The 18316-nt window shown below is 50.4% G+C and overlaps 1 protein-coding gene across 1 annotated transcript in view; it reads left to right on the plus strand.

Moving 5' to 3' along the window:
* The window catches only part of LOC101934176 (tyrosine-protein kinase STYK1-like), a 40593-nt gene extending 24325 nt beyond the window's left edge, over positions 1-16268 (plus strand). Inside the window, exons 5-9 of the mRNA XM_005281817.2 lie at positions 876-959; positions 1478-1695; positions 10254-10294; positions 12304-12400; positions 15071-16268. Of these exons, the coding sequence (XP_005281874.2) occupies positions 876-959; positions 1478-1695; positions 10254-10294; positions 12304-12400; positions 15071-15320 (690 nt within the window). The 3' untranslated portion in view covers positions 15321-16268. The remainder of the gene's footprint in view (positions 1-875; positions 960-1477; positions 1696-10253; positions 10295-12303; positions 12401-15070) is intronic.
* Positions 16269-18316: the final 2048 nt, after the last annotated feature.

The following is an 18316-nucleotide window of genomic DNA, read 5'->3' on the forward strand; positions in this document are numbered from 1 at the left end:
AGTTTCTGAATGCCTTGTGCTTTCTGCCTCTGCACTATCACTAGTAAGAAAGCTTCTGCTGTCAGGGTTTAGCTGACAGTTCTGTTCATGCATGAGATCAAATAGAATCCAGGTCTCTTTCAAATAACTGCAGTGTGAAAATGAATAACAACTTAATTGTGTCAGTAAAGTGAGCAGATATCACCGAAATTCTACAGAGCACTAGATATGATTTTTACGATAGTTACATCTATAAATGTGCTTTACAGGAGATAGGAATTCATGTTAAACATACTCAAGACTAGATGTGATTATTCCTAAATACTATGTGGTGACTGGTGCCCTAGCTAGACCTACCGTAGATATTGGGAATTCTTTAGGAATAATCAAATCTCGCCTAGTCCTACCACAAAGCAGAGAGTAGGAACTAGACGATTTACGAGAGGTCCCGACTGCCTTCCAACCCAAATGGCTCTGTTTTGTGCTGCAGCATATAGAAGAGAGTTTTGAGCAGAGCAAAGAATACCCAACTAGGAACTATAACCAGAGGAATTACTGCATTTAGGTATTTTGCCTGTTTTCTGGTTAACCAATACATTGTGCCCTGAGGTGACAGCCTGAGACAAACTCTGGTGTGATGCTTCCCAGGCTGGTGGGCTAGCCACCTGGTTTACAGGGAAAAGGGGAGAAGTGGAATTCTGACACTCAAATTGGGGAGGAGGGGTTAAAACCGAAAGGGTCCTGATCCTTAGACTTCCCTGTCTTGTCTGCAGTTTCAATTGGATTAGAATGTAATTATTGCGATCCCAAGCGGAAGTTGTTGTAGAACATGGCAGTGTTTGTGGGGAGGCGGAGGCTGCCTGAGTGAACTGTCTCTTCCTCTTTTGACTTGGTAGGGGGACTTACCCATTAAGGGGCATCTTTATGAGCTGACAGAAAAGAGCGTGTTCACCATGGCGATCCAAATTGCACGCGGACTGGTAAGTGTTGCATATGGAGGGGAGGGGAGTGGGGCAAATACACTGGTTTGTTTATTTCAAGGTCAATTCATTAATCTTTAGAGAAGAAAGTATGGCTCGTTCCTGTGGTGATCTTAGACCTGGAGGACAATCAATGGGCAAAACCTCGCCACAGCTGTTGTCTTATTTAGCTGATCCTACAGGATGTTCCTGAGCTCAGTTCCCAGCTGGGAGAGCACATAGATCATACTGAGAACAGAAGGGATCTCTTGGAGCATTACAGGCCCTTCCCTACAAGGCAAATGTAGGATTCAGCTAAGTAATGCTGCCGGAAAGGGGTCTGGAATTTGCACAGACATGCCCATGGGCAGGCCAATGCCTTAACCTCTCAGCCATTCTAGATCACAGGCAGGATCCCCATTCGGGAGAGCGCAGTTGCAGTAGTTAACTCTGTGGCTGCTGAGACCAGGGGTGGCAGACCACTTGCTACTCACGCAGTCCCAAAGTCTCCTTTGCAAACGTGGCTCTTCTAATTTCAGGAATATCTGACAGCGAGCCAGAAGCTGATCCATGGTGACGTAGCAGCTCGAAATGTCCTGATCCACCAGGATATGACAGTTCGGCTCTGCGGCCTGGGGCTGGCGGGAGAGGTCTACCGCAGGGGCATGCTGCCATCTAGGAAAGCAGCTGAGGTGCCCATCAAGTGGCTGCCACCAGAAAGGATCCTGAAGCACCCAGTCACAGCCAAGGGTGACGTGTGAGTTATTAACGCCGGCTAGAGCACACCCAAAACCAAGTTGTTCTCCAGAGCTGACTGGGGAATAGCAGAGGGGCAGCCGAGGAAATGCATGCCGGCTCTTAGGGGAAACCTGGGCACCAACAGCCTAGATGCTTGGGCTAGATTAAGGCCTTACAGGAGGGTTCCTGAGGGGCTGCCAAGCTCCAGTCCTGTGTGCTGTGAGAAGCATGTTAGAAACAGTGCTCACTGGGGAGTGCACACCCCGTGCTAGCATCTAGGACAGGGATTGGCAACTTTTGGCACGCGGCTCGTCCGGGTAAACACCCTGGTGGGCCGGGTCGGTTTGTTTACCTGCCGCGTCGGCAGGTTCGGCCGATCACGGCTCCCACTGGCCGCGGTTCGCCACTCCAGGCCAATGGGGGCTGCAGGAAGCGGCGCAGGACGAGGGATGTGCTGGCCGCCGCTTCCCACAGCCCCCATTGGCCTAGAGCAGCGAACCGCGGCCAGTGGGAGCCGTGATTGGCCGAACCTGCAGACGGGGCAGGTAAACAAACCAGCCCAAAAGGTTGCTGATCCCTGATCTAGGGAGATCTCACAAGCCCCTTCCAGCTCCTAGCAGCACTTTTCCCTCTTCTTGGCAGTGATTTGAATCCGCAGTGGTGTGTCCTCACCTCCTCTCTGGTCTCCTGGGGTCCTGGTTTGTGGTGCACTGTACTGAGCTTTCCCTCAGCCCTGCATCTTCTCCTGGCTCCTCCTCTGGGTACTCTGGCTTGGCCCACTGGCCAAATCACATGAAAGTCAAAACTGCTCCAGGGTAACGAAAGTCCAAACAAATCTTCAGACTCAGAACCCTCCCGCCCCCTTCAGGCTCCGCTGCAGATCCCTTGTTGGCTCTGCCTCAGGACTCCCCTGCAGGGGCCAGACCTGCGCCTGTAGAGTTCTTCTCCATTGTTTCCTGTCTGTTAAACCCTATCCTGGGGCTTCTCTCCGGCAGAGACCTGTCTCCTCTGAGCTCCCTCGGTCCACTTACAAGGCCCAGCTCCACCTCCTCAGGCCAGGAGACAATTGATTAATCACCAGAGCATGACGAACTGGGATTCTTTCCCTTGCCTTGCAGGTGATGGGGGTAAGCCCTGTCACAGAACCCTCTAACAATGACCTGCCACCTAAGCGTGCTTGAAGAGTAGTTTGGTGTGATAGAGCTTCCTGCATGGGAAGCTGAGATAGGTCTGAGATAATGTTACACTCCTGACCTCCACTTCTAGCTGCCTCAGCCCTCTGCTGTTCTTGATATTCCCCCTCCCTTTCAGAGTAGAAACCTACAGCTGCCCCTTGCTCTTCTGCAGGCGGTTTGACAATAGCCAGAAGGCCCCAGCTCTGCGATTACTGATGTATACGGCGCAAACGCAGCTTCATTCTTATCAGCTAGGTTAAGCCTGAAGACTAGAAGGGGAACGAAGCTTCTTGTGATGAACAAACTTAGCTGTGAGGAGAGAATGTTTGTTTGCAGGAGCTGTTTCTACAGGAGTTAATGTGGCAAAGGTTTCAACGAGTGTTTTCTCTTGGAAAATTAATCATTAGACCATGAGCTCAGTCTCTGCCTAAGGGTAGCTCTTTTGAGAGTGAGTTTTATACCTCGCGAGCATGGGCAGCAGATATCGTAGGCCAGGGGAGGCTAAGCCTCCCCTAACCCAGGCCGTGGCCTCACCCATGCTCCACCCTGAAGACCCACCCTCGCTCCCCCTCTCCCCTGAAGCCAGCAGGGGTTCCTCTGGCTGGGGGTGGGGGGGGGAAGGGCTCGGAGCTCCGGTGGGCAGGGGCTCCGGTGGAAGGGGTGGGGCCTGGAGCTAACCTCCCCAAAGGGGAGGTTCACCCGCTGCCCATGCTCGCGAGCCTCCTGCTTTGCTAAGGATGCCCCAGGCAGATAGGGTGACCGCAGGTGTCCTGAAGTTTCAAACAGCAAAGTTTTTCTCTCCACCACTCCCTGCGCTCAGTGTCCTAACACACCTAGTGCTGGGGGAGTCTCAAAGGGTTCACAGGTTTGATTCTCTGAGGTGAGATTTTGATCAGTCCCTTCTCATGAGATTCCTCTGCTGTAATCAGGGTAGAAATACCCTGAAAATTGTATTTACCTGGTTCTCCTGCATCTGATCCCATACATCACAGGATGCACAGAGGTGCACGGAAATGACATGTGGGTTTGAGGCCAAGACTCATGTTAGTTTCTACATCATCAGAAGTGGTTTATCCCATCCATAACTAAGTATAATGACTGCCTGAGGTCTTCTCGGCAGTCTCGGAGCCTTGCTCAGTCATGAGCTCCTCCCCGCTCCCAACGACCTACCAGTCACAGAGCACTGCTGTATTCATTTAGATGGAATATAGGGGCCCAAAGATGTTAACATAATCCAGTGACTGTCCAACTTTAGACAGTGTTAAACAAGGTTTGGTAGAAAGAGACCTCAGCCTGCTTAGGACCATGGCAAACATAATTAAACAGCCTTTAACCTTTTAGTAAAGACAAAGGGGCGAAGGAAAAAGAGTTAAAACATCTGAAATATAAAGTATTAAATAAGGCTTTCATTTTAACAACATCCGTTGTTCCCTTTCCCTTTATCTGGAGAGTTTTAGAAGGAAAACCACCTTGTCTGACAGTCTCTGAGATGGTAGCAAAGCTGGGGATAACTGTCTTTGGGGAGAACAGAAGAAGTTAGCTGAGATGTGCTGGGCTGTTTTGCTGTTAAAGTCTGATCCCGTTTCATCTCAGGTGATGGTTGGGATTCAACTGGTAGAGGTGGAGGTATCATCTGGGTGCCTCTCTCTGGCCCTGTCTGGTCAGGACATCCCTCTGGATTAGGACAAAGAAGAACCAGTGTCCGGGGAGATGGTGGGGTGTCAGCCGTGATGGTGAAGCTTGCTTCAGCAGACTGTCTGTTCTTCCGTATTTCCCTCTCCCCCCCAAATCTCTTTCTTTTAGGACCCATAAAGGGAGTGGTGGGTGGACTAGCCCATCCCCTCATTATTTTGTCCACCAATTAGGCCTAATATCCTAATTTCCGGATCACATTTTCTTGTTTACCAGGCATGGTCTTAACACTGTCCTTGAGTTATACTAGTCGGCCTTTTTGTTTGGACTAATTCAGTCTGTCTCTCTTTTGTACCTTCTCCCATCAACATTTGTTGGTATCGGTTATCATGACATCTTAGGAACTTGCACATACTTTTTGCAGTTGAGCTCACAATTAGAGTAAATTTGTAGGCCCAGTTATCACAGCTCCACTAACAGGGCTCTCAGCTCCTCCCATCCCAGTCCCATTTCAAATCTTTGGGCTCATTTCTCTGCTGCTGCCTTCTACCTGAATCACCTTTTCCTGGAGCCTGTGTAGCTCGCCACATGGCCTCACAAGCAAGGGAAAGAGGGACCCCACAGCCCAGGCAGAGCTGAAGCAGACAGGGTCTCAAGCCTCTATTTCTGTCTTTAAACTGGCTGCAGACAGAGCGACATTGATAACTGATCATCAGTTCAGAGCGACTCCCCAAATGCTAATTCTCGACCTGTACAGTGTTTGCAAACCACATGTTGCAAGTATTCAAAATTGAGCACTCTTATTGGACACATAGGTGTCATGTACTAGGATTCCACTCCCTGACTGGATAAGCGTAACTCTGTGGCAATGCTCACAATTCTGATTCTGAATTCAGACCTTCCACAAATTAGCACTAGACAATATCAGTGAAGGACATGTTAGATTAAGAACAGGCTAACTGATAGATCCCAAAAGGCAGTTGTCCATGGGAAATAGTTATCAAATGGGGGCAGGGGCGGCTCTAGCTTTTTTGCCGCCCCAAGCACGGCAGGCAGGCTGCCTTCGGTGGCTTGCCTGCAGGAGGTCCCGGGTCCTGCGGATTTGGTGGCAATTCGGCAGCAGGTACACCAAAGCTGCGGAACCGGCGGACCTCCCGCAGGCATGCCGCCGAAGGCTGCCTGACTGCCGCCCTCGCAGGGACCGGCAGGGTGCCCCCCATGGCTTGCTGCCCCAGGCACGCGCTTGGAGCACTGGTGCCTGGAGCCGCCGCTGAATGGAGGGTATTTCTAGTGGGGTTCTGCAGGGATCAGTTCTAGGTCTGATGCTATTCAGTATTTTCATCAATGATCTGGAAGTAAATATAAAATGTGCGAATGACAATCTTTTTATCAGCAAAGATCAATAGAGGGATAAATAATGATGACGGGGCAGCCACACAGAGTGATCTGGATCACTTGGTAGGCTGGGCCCATTCATACAAAGTATGTTTTAATACAGCCAAATGCAGAGTTATACATCTAGGACCAAGGGATGCAGGCCAGACCAACAGAATGGGGGACTGTATCCTGGAAAGCAGGGACTCCGAAAGGATTTAGGGGGCAGAGTGGACAAACAACTGAACATAAGCTTCTGGTGCAACACTGGGGCAAAACAGGCAAATGGGATCTTGGTAGGGAGTAAGAGTAGGGAAGTGATTTTACCTCTATGTATGGCATTGGTGAGACTGATGGAATACTGTGCCCAGTTCTGGAGTCCACAATTTAAAAAGGATATTGGTAAAATTGGAGAGGGCACAGAGAAGGGCCACACAAAGAATTCCAGGGATGGAGAAAATTCCTTACAGTGAGAGACTTAAGGAGCTCAATCTGTTTAGCTTCTCAGAAAGGTCAAGGGGTGATTTAATTACAGGATATAAGTATCTTCTTGGGGAGAAATACCAGGGATTGGGACTAAAGGGCACTTCGATCTAGCAAGCACAAGCAGAACAAGAATCAATGGCTGGAAGTTAAAGCCAGATAAATTCAAATGAGAACGAAGGCACAAATGTTTAACAGTGATTGACCATTGGAACCAATGACCCAAGGAAGTGGTGGATTTTCCATCTCTTGGTGTCTTCAGATCATGACTGGATGCCTTTCTATAAGATCTGCTTTAGTAAAACACGAGTTATTGGGCTCAATACAGGGTTAACTGTCATCTCTGGCCTACTGGACAGTAAGTCAGACTGGATGACCAAATGGTCCCTTTTGGCTTAACAAAATCTATGAATGACTCTATGAAAATGTTCTGCAATATTTGCTTTAAATTCCCTCTCCTTGCCAGAAAGACACATCCTCTAGACTAACCCTGAAGAGCTAATACAAAGGGAGCATGAACCCGGGCAAAGAGAATTTTCAAACCAATTCAAATGGCTGTCCCCAAGGAATGTTTAGCACTGTCTGCCCAGAAATCTACCCTGGTAAAAATCATGTGATCCTTTAGAACCTGCTAAATCGTCTGGCAATGGCAGATACTCTCTTGTTACTGTTTAGAGTCTCTATTTGCATTAGGTTAATTTACTGTCTGTCACGAGAAGGCTGCCTTTTGCTAACGCAAATGGACCTCTTATGTGAAAGGAGTCATGGACAGAACCTTAGAATCTTACAAATGTGGGGCTGGAAGGGACCTCCAGGGGTCAAGTCCACCCCTCTGCACTGAGGCAGAACCAAGTAAACCTAGACCAGGGGTAGGCAACCCATGGCACGCGTGCCGAAGGCGGCAAGCGAGCTGATTTTCAGTGGCACTCACACTGCCTGGGTCCTGGCCACCGGTCCGGGGGGCTCTGCATTTTAATTTAATTTTAAATGAAGCTTCTTAAACATTTTAAAATCCTTATTTATTTTACATATAACAATAGTTTAGTTATATATTATACACTTATAGAAAGAGACCTTCTAAAAACGTTAAAATGTATCACTGGCACGTGACCTTAAATTAGAGTGAATAAATGAAGACTCGGCACAGCACTTCTGAAAGGTTGCCGACCTCTGACCTAGACCATCCCTGACATGTTTGTCCAACCTGTTCTTAAAAAGCTCCAATGATGGGGATTCCACAGCCTCCCTTGGAAGCCTGTTCCAGAGCTTACCCGTCCTTATAGTAAAAGTTTTCCCTAATATCTGACCTAAGTCCCCCTTGTTGCAGATTAAGCCCATTGCTTCCTGTCCTGCCTTCAGCGGACATGGAGAACAACAGATCACTGTCCTCTTTATAAACAGCCCTTACCATATTTGAAGGCTGTTATCAGTTGCTTCCCCCCTCCCCCAGTCTTCTTTTCTCCAGACTAAACATACCACGTGTTTTTGATCAAATAAAGGTGCACTGGAAAGTAATCACTTTGAGGGTTTTGTCACTAACGAAGTGCAGTGCTATGAGAGATAAGCCAGCACTGAGTAAAGGATGTGTGGTGATGGAGTTTTATCAGCCATATTTCACTAGCTCAAGCCTGTTGCCTTTGGTGGGTAGTTTACTGGCAAAGTTCAACTGAGCTTAGTGCTTGCCTTGCTCAAAAGCCATTCTAGTGCACTGAGTCACTGGATATGGACTGAGTGAGGATTTCAAATAATTGTGACCTAAAGTGCCTTGACTGCTGTGGAAGGAGCGGAGAGGTTTGATCAGGAAATCTTTAGCACAGAGGGAGACTGAAGTTAGATGCAGCTAGGCTCCTCTGGAGGACTTGCTGAGCGATCCTGGAGACAGTGGGGAGGTGGGGTAGTGTAAACAGACCTGCTTGCTAGCTTTCCTGCACTCTAGCCATGCACTGTGACTGTGTCTGCACCAGGCTTTGGGGCCATCTCCCTTCATTGCAGCTTCACAGGGAGTAAATGCAGAGAAGACACCAGCATTTGTGTCACGGCACTGCTTGGACTTGCTCTGAGCAGGGTTAGGCACCTGGTGGTACAACGTCGCGCCTCTGCCTATGCCAGCTCCATTGCTAGCAGCGAGGGTGCGACAGGGCAGGGAGACTTCCCTCAAAGGGGTCACGCAGACAAAGCCTGTGCCAATATAACTGTCCCTACCTCTCCTCCTGGGAGGCTGAAGGTTATTGGATAAAGTGCTGTGGAGAAGAAAGCCTGGTCAGAGAAGAGGGGGTTAAAATGAAGGGACAAGGAACTGCCAAGAAAATGGAATCCAACTTACGATGCATAGATTCCAAGGCCAGAAGGGGCCATTGCAATCATCTAATCCAACCTCCTGTACAGCACCGGTGAGAGACCTGCCCCCAAATAATTCCCAGAGCAGATCTTCTAGAAACACATCCAATCTTGAGTTAAAAATGGACAGTGATGCAGAATCTACCCCGACCCTTGATGAACTGTTCCAGTGGTTGATTACCCTCACAGTTAAAATGCTACACTTTATTTCCAGTCTGAATAAGAGTTATTGCATTATCTAAAATAAGGGGACGTTCCAGGGCTAGGGGAAGCAGGGTGACCAAGAAACCCATGGGAGGTTGATATATTTGTGTGTGGCTGGTCACAGCATAGCCCATTCTTACCGAGTGCTGTAAAAAGGCTTGAACTCATCACCATCCCTGTAATCAACTGAAGCAGTAAAACTTGATTGGCCAGGCTCTGGGGTGGGCTGTCTAGGTCAGGAGGCTTCACTGGAGAGAGGGTGAGCAAAGCTAAGGGGCTTTAATGGAGTGTCAATGGACCAGAAGTCCAATACCTGGTGGACTGGCACATCAGGCAGCCTAATAGCATATAACTTGATCTGTAGCCTTTGAGAATGCCTGGCACAACACCCAATGCAGAATGCATTCACTGTGCTTGAGAACATAGAGTTTGGAGCCAGCCACACGTGGGTCAGAATCAAGGTTGATTCCCAGCCCCACACAGCAAGGTCTTGTGGACTCCTCACTGGGAGGCAGAGCACTCTCCAGAGATGGGGGAATAGTATTTGCTGAATGCAGCCTGGCACTGCCAGGAACCCAGGGATTGTCAGCTAATCTATTCGCTATTCAGAAATATTGGACAAAAAGCAGCAACCAGCAAAAGGCCAGAATATCCTGTGTGGATGCTGGAGCTTTGGAACCAGTCATTTGTGTTACAGTGGCAGCTGAGCTCAGGGCCCCATCGTGCTGGGTGCTGCATAAACATATGAAAAGAGACAGTCACTGCCCTGAAATCTGAGTCTAAATGTAGAAGACAAAGGGCAGAGAAACGGAGAGGGGAAGTGACTGGCCCCAGGTCACCCAGCAGGCCAGTGGCAGGGCTGGGGATGAAAACTCAGGTCTTCTGAGGCTATGGCTATACTAGAGAGCTTACAGCGGCACTGCTGTACCGATGCAGCTGCACTGCTGTAGTTCTCTAGTGTAGCCACTCTCAGCCGATGATATCCCAGCACTTGAACCTCAGACAGAAACTGGTGTTTGCAGAACAGTCACTATTTCCACCCCACAATCTTCATGCATCTCTCGTGACTGCACTCAGTGATGCAACAGGATCAGGCCACTCAACCATCTTAGTTAGGCAAAATAACAGAGCCCCTGACGCAGGACACCTGGGTTCCCTCTCAGGGGTAGGCCTCTTTCAAGGGCCAGTGCCATCCATCTAGGTGGCAACCACATGACTCCTGCCGGGACGGAGGGATGCGCAAGAGCACAGGTGCGGTTAAGGAGCCATAGATACAAGGTGTGGAAAGGAGGAGGCTGTTGGAACAAACTCGGGTTTTTAAATACATGAGAGGAGCTGTTTTGACTTTGTCTCACTCGTGTTCTCTCCCCAGATGGTCGTTTGGGATTCTGCTGAATGAAATGATCACACTCGGTAACTGATCTCATCTCCCTCGTCTTTGTTCTTGTAACTGAATTGATCAATAGCTGTTCAAGGAGAGATCCCATCACACCAGTGGCATGTCCGCATTTCCTCTCCACTGCACCGGCCATCTGGAAGAGAAGCAGTCCAGCTCTGGGAAGGTGGCCTGCGTCCAGTCCCCTAAATTTTGGGTGACTTGTGTACAAATCAAACCGGCATGCCCCAAATGCCAAAACTGATTCCCTAAGAAATTGCTTGAGAACATGTTTAGCACTTCTCTAGCCCCTTCAGAGGATCCCAAAGCACCTTGCAAAGGGAAGTGTCATTCCTAATTTAGAGGTGGGAAAACCGAGAGACAGGTGTGAAGTGTATTGGAACAGTACCCAGACCCTGCATCTCCCCGCCCTGTGCCCTAACCAGTAGACAGCACTGCCCTCCTGAAAAAATATTGGTTTGTAACCTTTGCGAATGTGATGATGCAATCAAACCGTCAGCATTCAGGCAGTGGGGAGTGTGGCCTAGGGGTTAGAGCACATCACTAGGCGGGGTTTCTCCCTGGCTCTGCCTCTGACTTCACTAAACTGTCTGTGCCTCTGCTCCCTCTTGAAATGTCAGCAAGGGCCAACAGCTTAGAGGGGAGTGAGGTAAACACACCACTGCAGAAAGCATGTAAAAGTGACTGGTCCCTGCTCCGAATGGGTAGTGGGGAGGTTGATGACACACCAGTGTGTGAGGCAGGAGATTTCTGACTTGTCCTTTGTCACAGCCACAGTGAAAAGGCACCCTGAGCCTCCAGCCCCCGCACTGCAGAGGAAGAGTTTGTAACGCCTTGTGCTCTGTGCCTCCCCGCACACAGGTGGAGGTAGCCTGAGCACACCTGAGGTTCTCTGGGGACTCAGGAGCAGTAGGGCCTGGGCTAGTTAATAAATTAATTAATGGAGATATCCTATCTCCTAGAACTGGAAGGGACCTTGAAAGGTCATCGAGTCTAGCCCCCTGCCTTCACTAGCAGGACCAAGTACTGATTTTGCCCTAGATCCCTAAGTGGCCCCCTCAAGGATTGAACTTACAATCCTGGGTTTAGCAGGCCAATGCTCAAACCACTGAGCTATCCCTCCCCCCAAGTGGGAGGAGAGCACAGAGCTTCAGGCCCTTCACCAATGGCTAGCCCCTGCCCTCCTCCAAGCGGGAGGAGAGCACAGAGCAGGTGTGTGAGCCTGCCTCCTTTATCCCTCCAGTTCAGCATGGAGCCGGTCAGCTGGAGGCTCAGCGGGAGCTGGACAGTGCGTTACTCAGCGCCATCAGCCTCACAACCCCAGGGCCATCCTCTCCCAAACAGCTTTTGAGCGTTCCCATTTCTGCCTAGCCTATCCCCCAGCCCCACCGCAGGGGCAGGTCTGGCTGCCTGTGTACTTGCTAGATCTCTAGGTGCCAGCAGCCCCAGTCGTGGGGCTTCCCCCCACTCTCCCTAGGAGTCTGTGCTGCAGCCCAGCACATCTGGAGGCCAGGGGCTTTCCTGACAGCTTCAATTCTTCCATTTTCATCCTCTCCCTCTTAGTTATACACCCTGGAACCACCCACCAGCCTGTTTGCTCCCTTCACACACCTCTAGAAGCCCCCTTCTCCCCAACCTTTAGTTGCAGCTTAGCCAAGCAGGAAAGACTGAGACCAAAGGAGCCACAAGGCATCCAAAAGGTGAAATACCCCTAGTGTCTGCAGTCCGCTTCCCGCAGCAGCCTCCAGGGCAACAGGCACCGGAGACAAGCCAAAGCAGGAGAAGATAGCCAGGGTGTTCCTATACCAGCTAATCCCTGGCTGCCTGCTGCATCCCCTAGGAGCTGTTGTCACCAGGGGGCCAAGTAGGGCTCCTCTAACCTGTCCAAGCCAGCCCACCGTAACCCAGGACAGGGGGGCACATTCCCTTCCCTTTGGTCCTCAGGCCAGCTAGCGACATGGTCCCTTTAATTCCTTGGCAGACTTGGGGTCTAATCTGCTGATGGCTCCTTATTCTCCTTCCCCAGGTGCTCCCCCTTACCCGACCCTGCTGCCCTCTGAAGTGTTATCCTGGCTACAGCGTCAGCACCGCATGCAGAAGCCACAGCAGTGTGGTAGCAATCTGTAAGTGACTTGTAACCCCCACAGAATATCCAACCACAGCACCTTCTAACCGTGAGGCCTTAGCTATAACTGTGCCCTGGGCTGACCATTCAGCTCCTTTACTAGCCACTGCTCAGTAAAGACCCAGGTCTCTCCATGGTAACACACTGATTGATTCCAATGGGGCAGAGTCCATCTGTAAAAGCACTAGGGGAGGGACCTGACTGGATAGTGGAAGGATAGCCTTGTGCTTAGAGCCCAGGGCTGCCTGGCTGGGTTTGCAGCTGTGATTTCTGTCTCTTCCCCTCTCTGTGCCTCCTGTATAAAATGGGCATCATAAGGCTGACCCACCCCAGTGGGGGCTGTGAGCCGTAAGCTCCCTGATGCCTAAAGTCCCTGGAGATCTGTGGGTGGAAGGTGCCAGAGCGACACAAATTACATTAATAAAGCACTGGGAAAAACAATTTCAACAATACATACAAAATGATGGGATCTAAATTAGTTATCACCAAGAAAGAGATCATGAGGTCATCCTGGATAGTTCTTTAAAAACATCTGCTCAATGTGCAGCAGCGTCAAAAAAGAGAACAGAATGTTAGCAACCATTAGGAAAGGAATAAATAATAAAACAGAAAGTATAATGCCACTACATAAATACATGGTACTCCCACACCTTGAATACTGCGTGCAGTTCTGGTTGTGCCATCTTAAAATATATATATATTGGAATTGGAAAAAGTACAGAGAAGGGCTACAAAAATGATTAGGGGAATGGAACGGCTTCCATATGAGGAGAGATTAAAAACACTGGGACTGTTCATCTTAGAAAAGAGATGACTAAGGGGGGATATGATAGAGGGCTATAAAATCATGAACGGTGTGAAGAAAGTGAAAAGGAAGTGTTATTTATCCCGTTACATAACAGAAGAACTAGGGGTCATCCAAAAAATTAATAGTCAGCAGATTTAAAACAAACAAAAGATTCTTCCCACAGTGCACAGTCAACCTGTGGAACTCATTGCCAGGGGACACTGTGAAGGCCAAAAGCATAACTGAATTCAAAAAAGAGCTAGATAAGTTCCTGGAGGATAGGTCCATTAATGGCTAGTAGCCAAGATGGTCAGGGACACAACCCCATGCTCTAGGGGTCCCTAAACCTCCAGATGCCCACAGCTGTGACTGGATGACAGGGGATGGATTGCTCAAAATTGCCCTGTTCTGTTCATTCCCTCTGAAGCATCTGGCACTGGCCACTGTCAGAAGACAGGATGCTGGGCTAGATGGACCGTTGGTCTGACCCAGTGAGACTGTTCCTATGTGTGTCCTCCCACTACTCGTCCTTACCTCTTTACACTACTCTCAGGTCAGCCTGAGCTTGGTATATTTCACAACATGCAGGTTTCATAGCAACAACCCTTTTCACTACATGGGGCTAAGCTACCATATGTGATTGCTCCAGCGATGCTTGAAACCATTGGCCCCTAACCCGAAGCAGTGCCATGGCTTGATTGTTTTTAATGGACATTCTGTTAGCATGGCCCTTCCCGCTCTCGCCAAGCTCTTTTATCAGCTCCGGAGCTAAGTGTTGCATGCCTCCGTTTCCCCCTTGCTCATTATTTTGAAGCTGAAGCCCTGAATCAATTCCTGGGGCAGAAGCAGTATGAGCGTTCCCCAGGCTGCCCTCAGCTGGAGGGACCACTCCCAAGTGTGAGAATGGGACCCGCTCTCTATGGCTCCTTCTGCACTGACACTGCAGACGTGGACCCCATCCTTGTGGTGGTTTCTGGGATAGGGGCACATGCCCACTGAGAACTGAGACTCAACCCATTTCATGCAGGGGCACAACTTCCCACCTCAGCAGGGTTTGAACTGGCCACCTGCAGCTTATGAGAGACACTTGGCATCTCATTGCCAGTCTCATGGATGGTGGGGCCTGGACAATTGACCAGACCTATTTGCCAGAGGCTGACACACAAGCCAGAAGAGTTACCCCAGGCACAGCCATTGATTGAGAAGCCCAGCCCCATGCTGTGTACTGGCAGAGATCTAACCTGGGCAGGGGGAAGGGGAAGGCAGCTTTCAATGCCAGCCGTGGCTTGTGGGGGTCTGGTAAGTCAGAAGGTTGTTCCTTCACTCGCTCTCACCGCCATCTCTCTCTCGCCTTCTCCCAGACCAAGTGAGAGCCATCAGTGCTCTCAAGAACTGTTGGCACTCAACAGAACAAAATCCCCCACTTGCCAGTGATGAGAAGGTGCCCTACCTGCAAACGAGGGGAGGGATCACTGGGATTGGATGCACTGTTCTCCAGCCTCTTTAAACCACCATCCCTGAAAATAATCATCAATACAGTTTAGGGCACCATTGCCCAAAGGCCTCCCAGCTACTAACTACTTTCCTGAATCAAACTGAATCCAAAAGGCAACATGACCTGCCAAGTGCCCTGAATCCATCTGAACACAGCTCAGTCACCCACCATGTGGAATTTAACTTGTACCTTTAAATCTCCAAGGTCTCTACTGGCTACAGAGACTAGCAGCCAATTTAAGTATGCGAGAGCTAAGCTATTATCACTACGTGTTGAGTTCAATGCAGAGACATACACCATGGGACTTTGCTTCTTTCTTGGTTTGTTCTCTTGACTTCAAGCAAAGCTTGTGCATAAATATAACTTGTATCTATTATTAACGACAGGTATCGTATCATGAGGAGTTGCTGGCAGTGGAAAGCTTCTAAGAGGCCTACGTTTTCACAGCTGATCAACCAGCTGGACTCTCACATGCTCCATGCAAATGGGGCAGAGCCACTTACTGCCACGGAGAGGCTGGTCTTCAGTGACTACCAACGCATTGCTGGGGTGTCACCTGGGGAAGTCCCCTTGGAACTCTGTCTCTCTGATCCTTGTTTAAAGCACAACACGGACAACAACAGTACGCCCCTGTGAAAGAGCCCGGCAGAGAAGTAGAGAGAAGGTGACTGCAGCAAAGTTTATATTTCCATGTTTATTATTTTTAAAATGTGAAAGGAGAAGTTGGCGCCTATGGTTGGCGCTCGGGGTGGGAGCAGCGCACAGAGATTCCCTGGCTGCACCTCCTTCTAGGAGCTGCTGCCGGACATATCGCCACTTCCGGGAGCAGCATGGAGCCGAGGCAGGTAGGGAGCCTGCCTTAGTCCTGCTGGGCCGCCGGACTTTTAGCGACCTAAAATCTCCCAGATTGGTTTCAGTAGCCTCCAGGAGATCAAGCCCAATTCCCAGAGACTCCTGGCCAAACTGGGAGGGTTGGCAACCCTAGCAAACAAGAAAGTGATCTTGGCATTAACCAGGAAGTTGACAGAACACACTAAGAATAAAAATTTATATCCCTCCCCTATGCCAAAGCATCTGGGTCACTGTCCAACACAGAGGAAGGCAAACTACAGCCCGCGGGGCCGTCCTGCCCAGCCCCTGGGCTCCCGGCCGGCCCCGGCCCCACCCCCACTGTTCCCCCTCCCCCACAGCCTCAGCTTGCCATGCTGGCAGAGAGGCGGCGTGGCTGGCTCCGGCTGGGCGGTGCGGCTCAGGGTCAGATTTACCAGTGAACGCAGGGTGCCCTGGCACGGGGCCCCAAAGAACAGGGAGCCCCAGGGCCGGGCACTCAGCACCGGCACCCCCCCCCCCCCCACCGCGGGGAAGGGGGAAGGGCTGCATTGCGGGGGCAGGGGAGCAGGCGGGTAGTGTGGGTGGCAGAAGAATGGGGAACGCGGCCGGAGGATTCAGGAAGAGCACTGGGCGGCTGCACAGCCGGCCGGAGAGAAGCGGCGTTTTGAAGGGGAAACCGCCACTTCTCTCCAGCTGCACGGCTGCCCCTGCTCCTCCTGAGTCCTCCGCCCATGTTCGCAGGGCCACATTCCGAAAGGGGCTGTGGGGGGGGGGGGGGGGTTTGGATAGGGGGTAGGATCCCAGGGAGGCAGTTAGGGGGAGGGGGCGGTCAGGGGACAGGGAGGGCGGGTTGGATAGGGCAGGGGATTCCAGGGGGCAGTTAGGGGCAGGGGGTCCCAGGAGGGGGCAGTCAGGGGACAGGGAGCAGGGAGGTTGGATGGGGGTGGGGTTCCGGGGGGCGGATAGGGGCAGGGATCCCGGGAGGGGGCGGTCAGGGGACAAGGAGCAGGGGGGGTTGGATGGGTCGGAGGTTCTGAGGGGGGCAGTCAGGGGGCGGGAAGTGGGATGGGGTGGATAGGGGGCAGGGGGCAGGCTGTTTGGGGAGGCACAGCCTTCCCTACATGGCCCTCCATACCATTTCACAACTCCGATGTGGCCCCTGAGCCAAAAAGTTTGCCCGCCTCTGGTCCAACAGGAAAAACACATCTTAATTACAAATAAAATCCCACCCTCAAACTGCAAACCAGGGAGGCAGCTTGGTCTAGTGTTTAGAGCAGGAGAGTGGGTGCCAGGATTTTTAGGTCCAGCTCTGCCATTAACTAGTCACAACCTTGGGCACCTTCATAAGAGGCGAGTGATAGTTAGTGCCTAACTTGAGACATAAATGGTTTGATTCAGTGCTGAATGCCAGCAGCTCCAGCCGGAATCAATGAAACCATCTCTGAAAAATCAAAACCAAAGTGACTCAGGTTGGGTCCACCAAAGCAATGGCCCCATCTGAAAATGTGGGCCTACAGCTATGTATCAGTTTCCCCGGCAACAGTTACCCCTTTCAAAGGCACTGAGGCAGAGCTAGTTGCTTGATAGTGCTTTGAGATCTTCAGATGAGAAGGGCAAAGTATTGGAGTTTTAAAAACAAACAAGACCTCCCAACTTGAAAGGCGGGGGAAGGAAGAGATTGGGAGGGAAGAGAATTAATGCAGGGCAGTGGCTTTTCTACACATGACCAGCTTTGTGCTTTCTGTCTTGGGAGGCCAAGCTATGATCAGTTGTGAAGGCCAAAAGTGTAAGCGGGTTCAAAAAAGAATTAGAGAAGTTCATGGAGAATAAGTCCATCAATGGCTGTTAGCCAAGATGGGCAGGGACGTAACCCCATACTTTGGGTATCCTTAAGCCTTTGATTGCCAGAAGCTGGGTCTGAAAGACAGAGGATGGATCACTTGATAATTGCTCTGCTCTGTTGACTCCCTTCGAAGCACCTGGCATTGGCCACTGTCGGCAGACAGGACATTGGGATAGATGGACCATTGGTCTGACCCAGTATGGCTGTTCTTATTTAAAAATTAGTAACAAGATGTCATGTTTATTTAGGCACCCAATTTTCTCCTCCGGGTAGCTCTTCGGAGACTTGATTTCATTTGCAGAAGGCACTAGTAGCCAGGGGAAAGGGAAGACCAGGAACCATTGAGCTCAGCGTAGTTTTGTTTCTGTTATAGCATCCAGGTGTTTACGTGCTGGAATCTCTTCACCATACAGAGCAGTAGCGCACCACACTGTTCAGCCTATAAAGACAGTTGTGATAAGAAGACTCACGTGTGTGAAGGCTTATGGGCCAAAAACTTCAGGAGCTGAATTGAGCCAAGTCTCGCTCCCAGATAGTCTTGTTATGCTGGAAGGCATTAATGGTGGCCCAAGCAGGTCTTTGATCTATAGCCAATCGCAGGTCTGGTTAAAGCCAATGGGTGTGCCAAGCACTCTGCTTTCATTCTAAATTAAGCCTCTTTACATAGTGATAGCTGGAAACAAAAGAAGCGACTGCCCAAGGCACTGGCTGCAAGGCAAGGCCTGGTCAGAAGCTAAACCATGTGGGTTGTGAGGTTCAGTCACCGCAAACACAGAGCCTAGGAAATGGTTTGGCAAGCTGTGTGTGTGTGTTAAAGCAGAGAAAACAAGTGAATCAGTCGTGTGAGTGATGAATATGTGTGGCCCTGAGAGGGAGCAGAGACAGAGCTCCTTGGGCGCAGGACTGATGGAAAGGGCAGACTTGGAAACTGTGAGCAATAAACTACTTCCTGTTGTTT

The sequence above is a fragment of the Chrysemys picta genome, chromosome 21 (assembly GCF_011386835.1).
Source record: "Chrysemys picta bellii isolate R12L10 chromosome 21, ASM1138683v2, whole genome shotgun sequence".
Classification (NCBI taxonomy): Eukaryota; Metazoa; Chordata; order Testudines; family Emydidae; genus Chrysemys; species Chrysemys picta.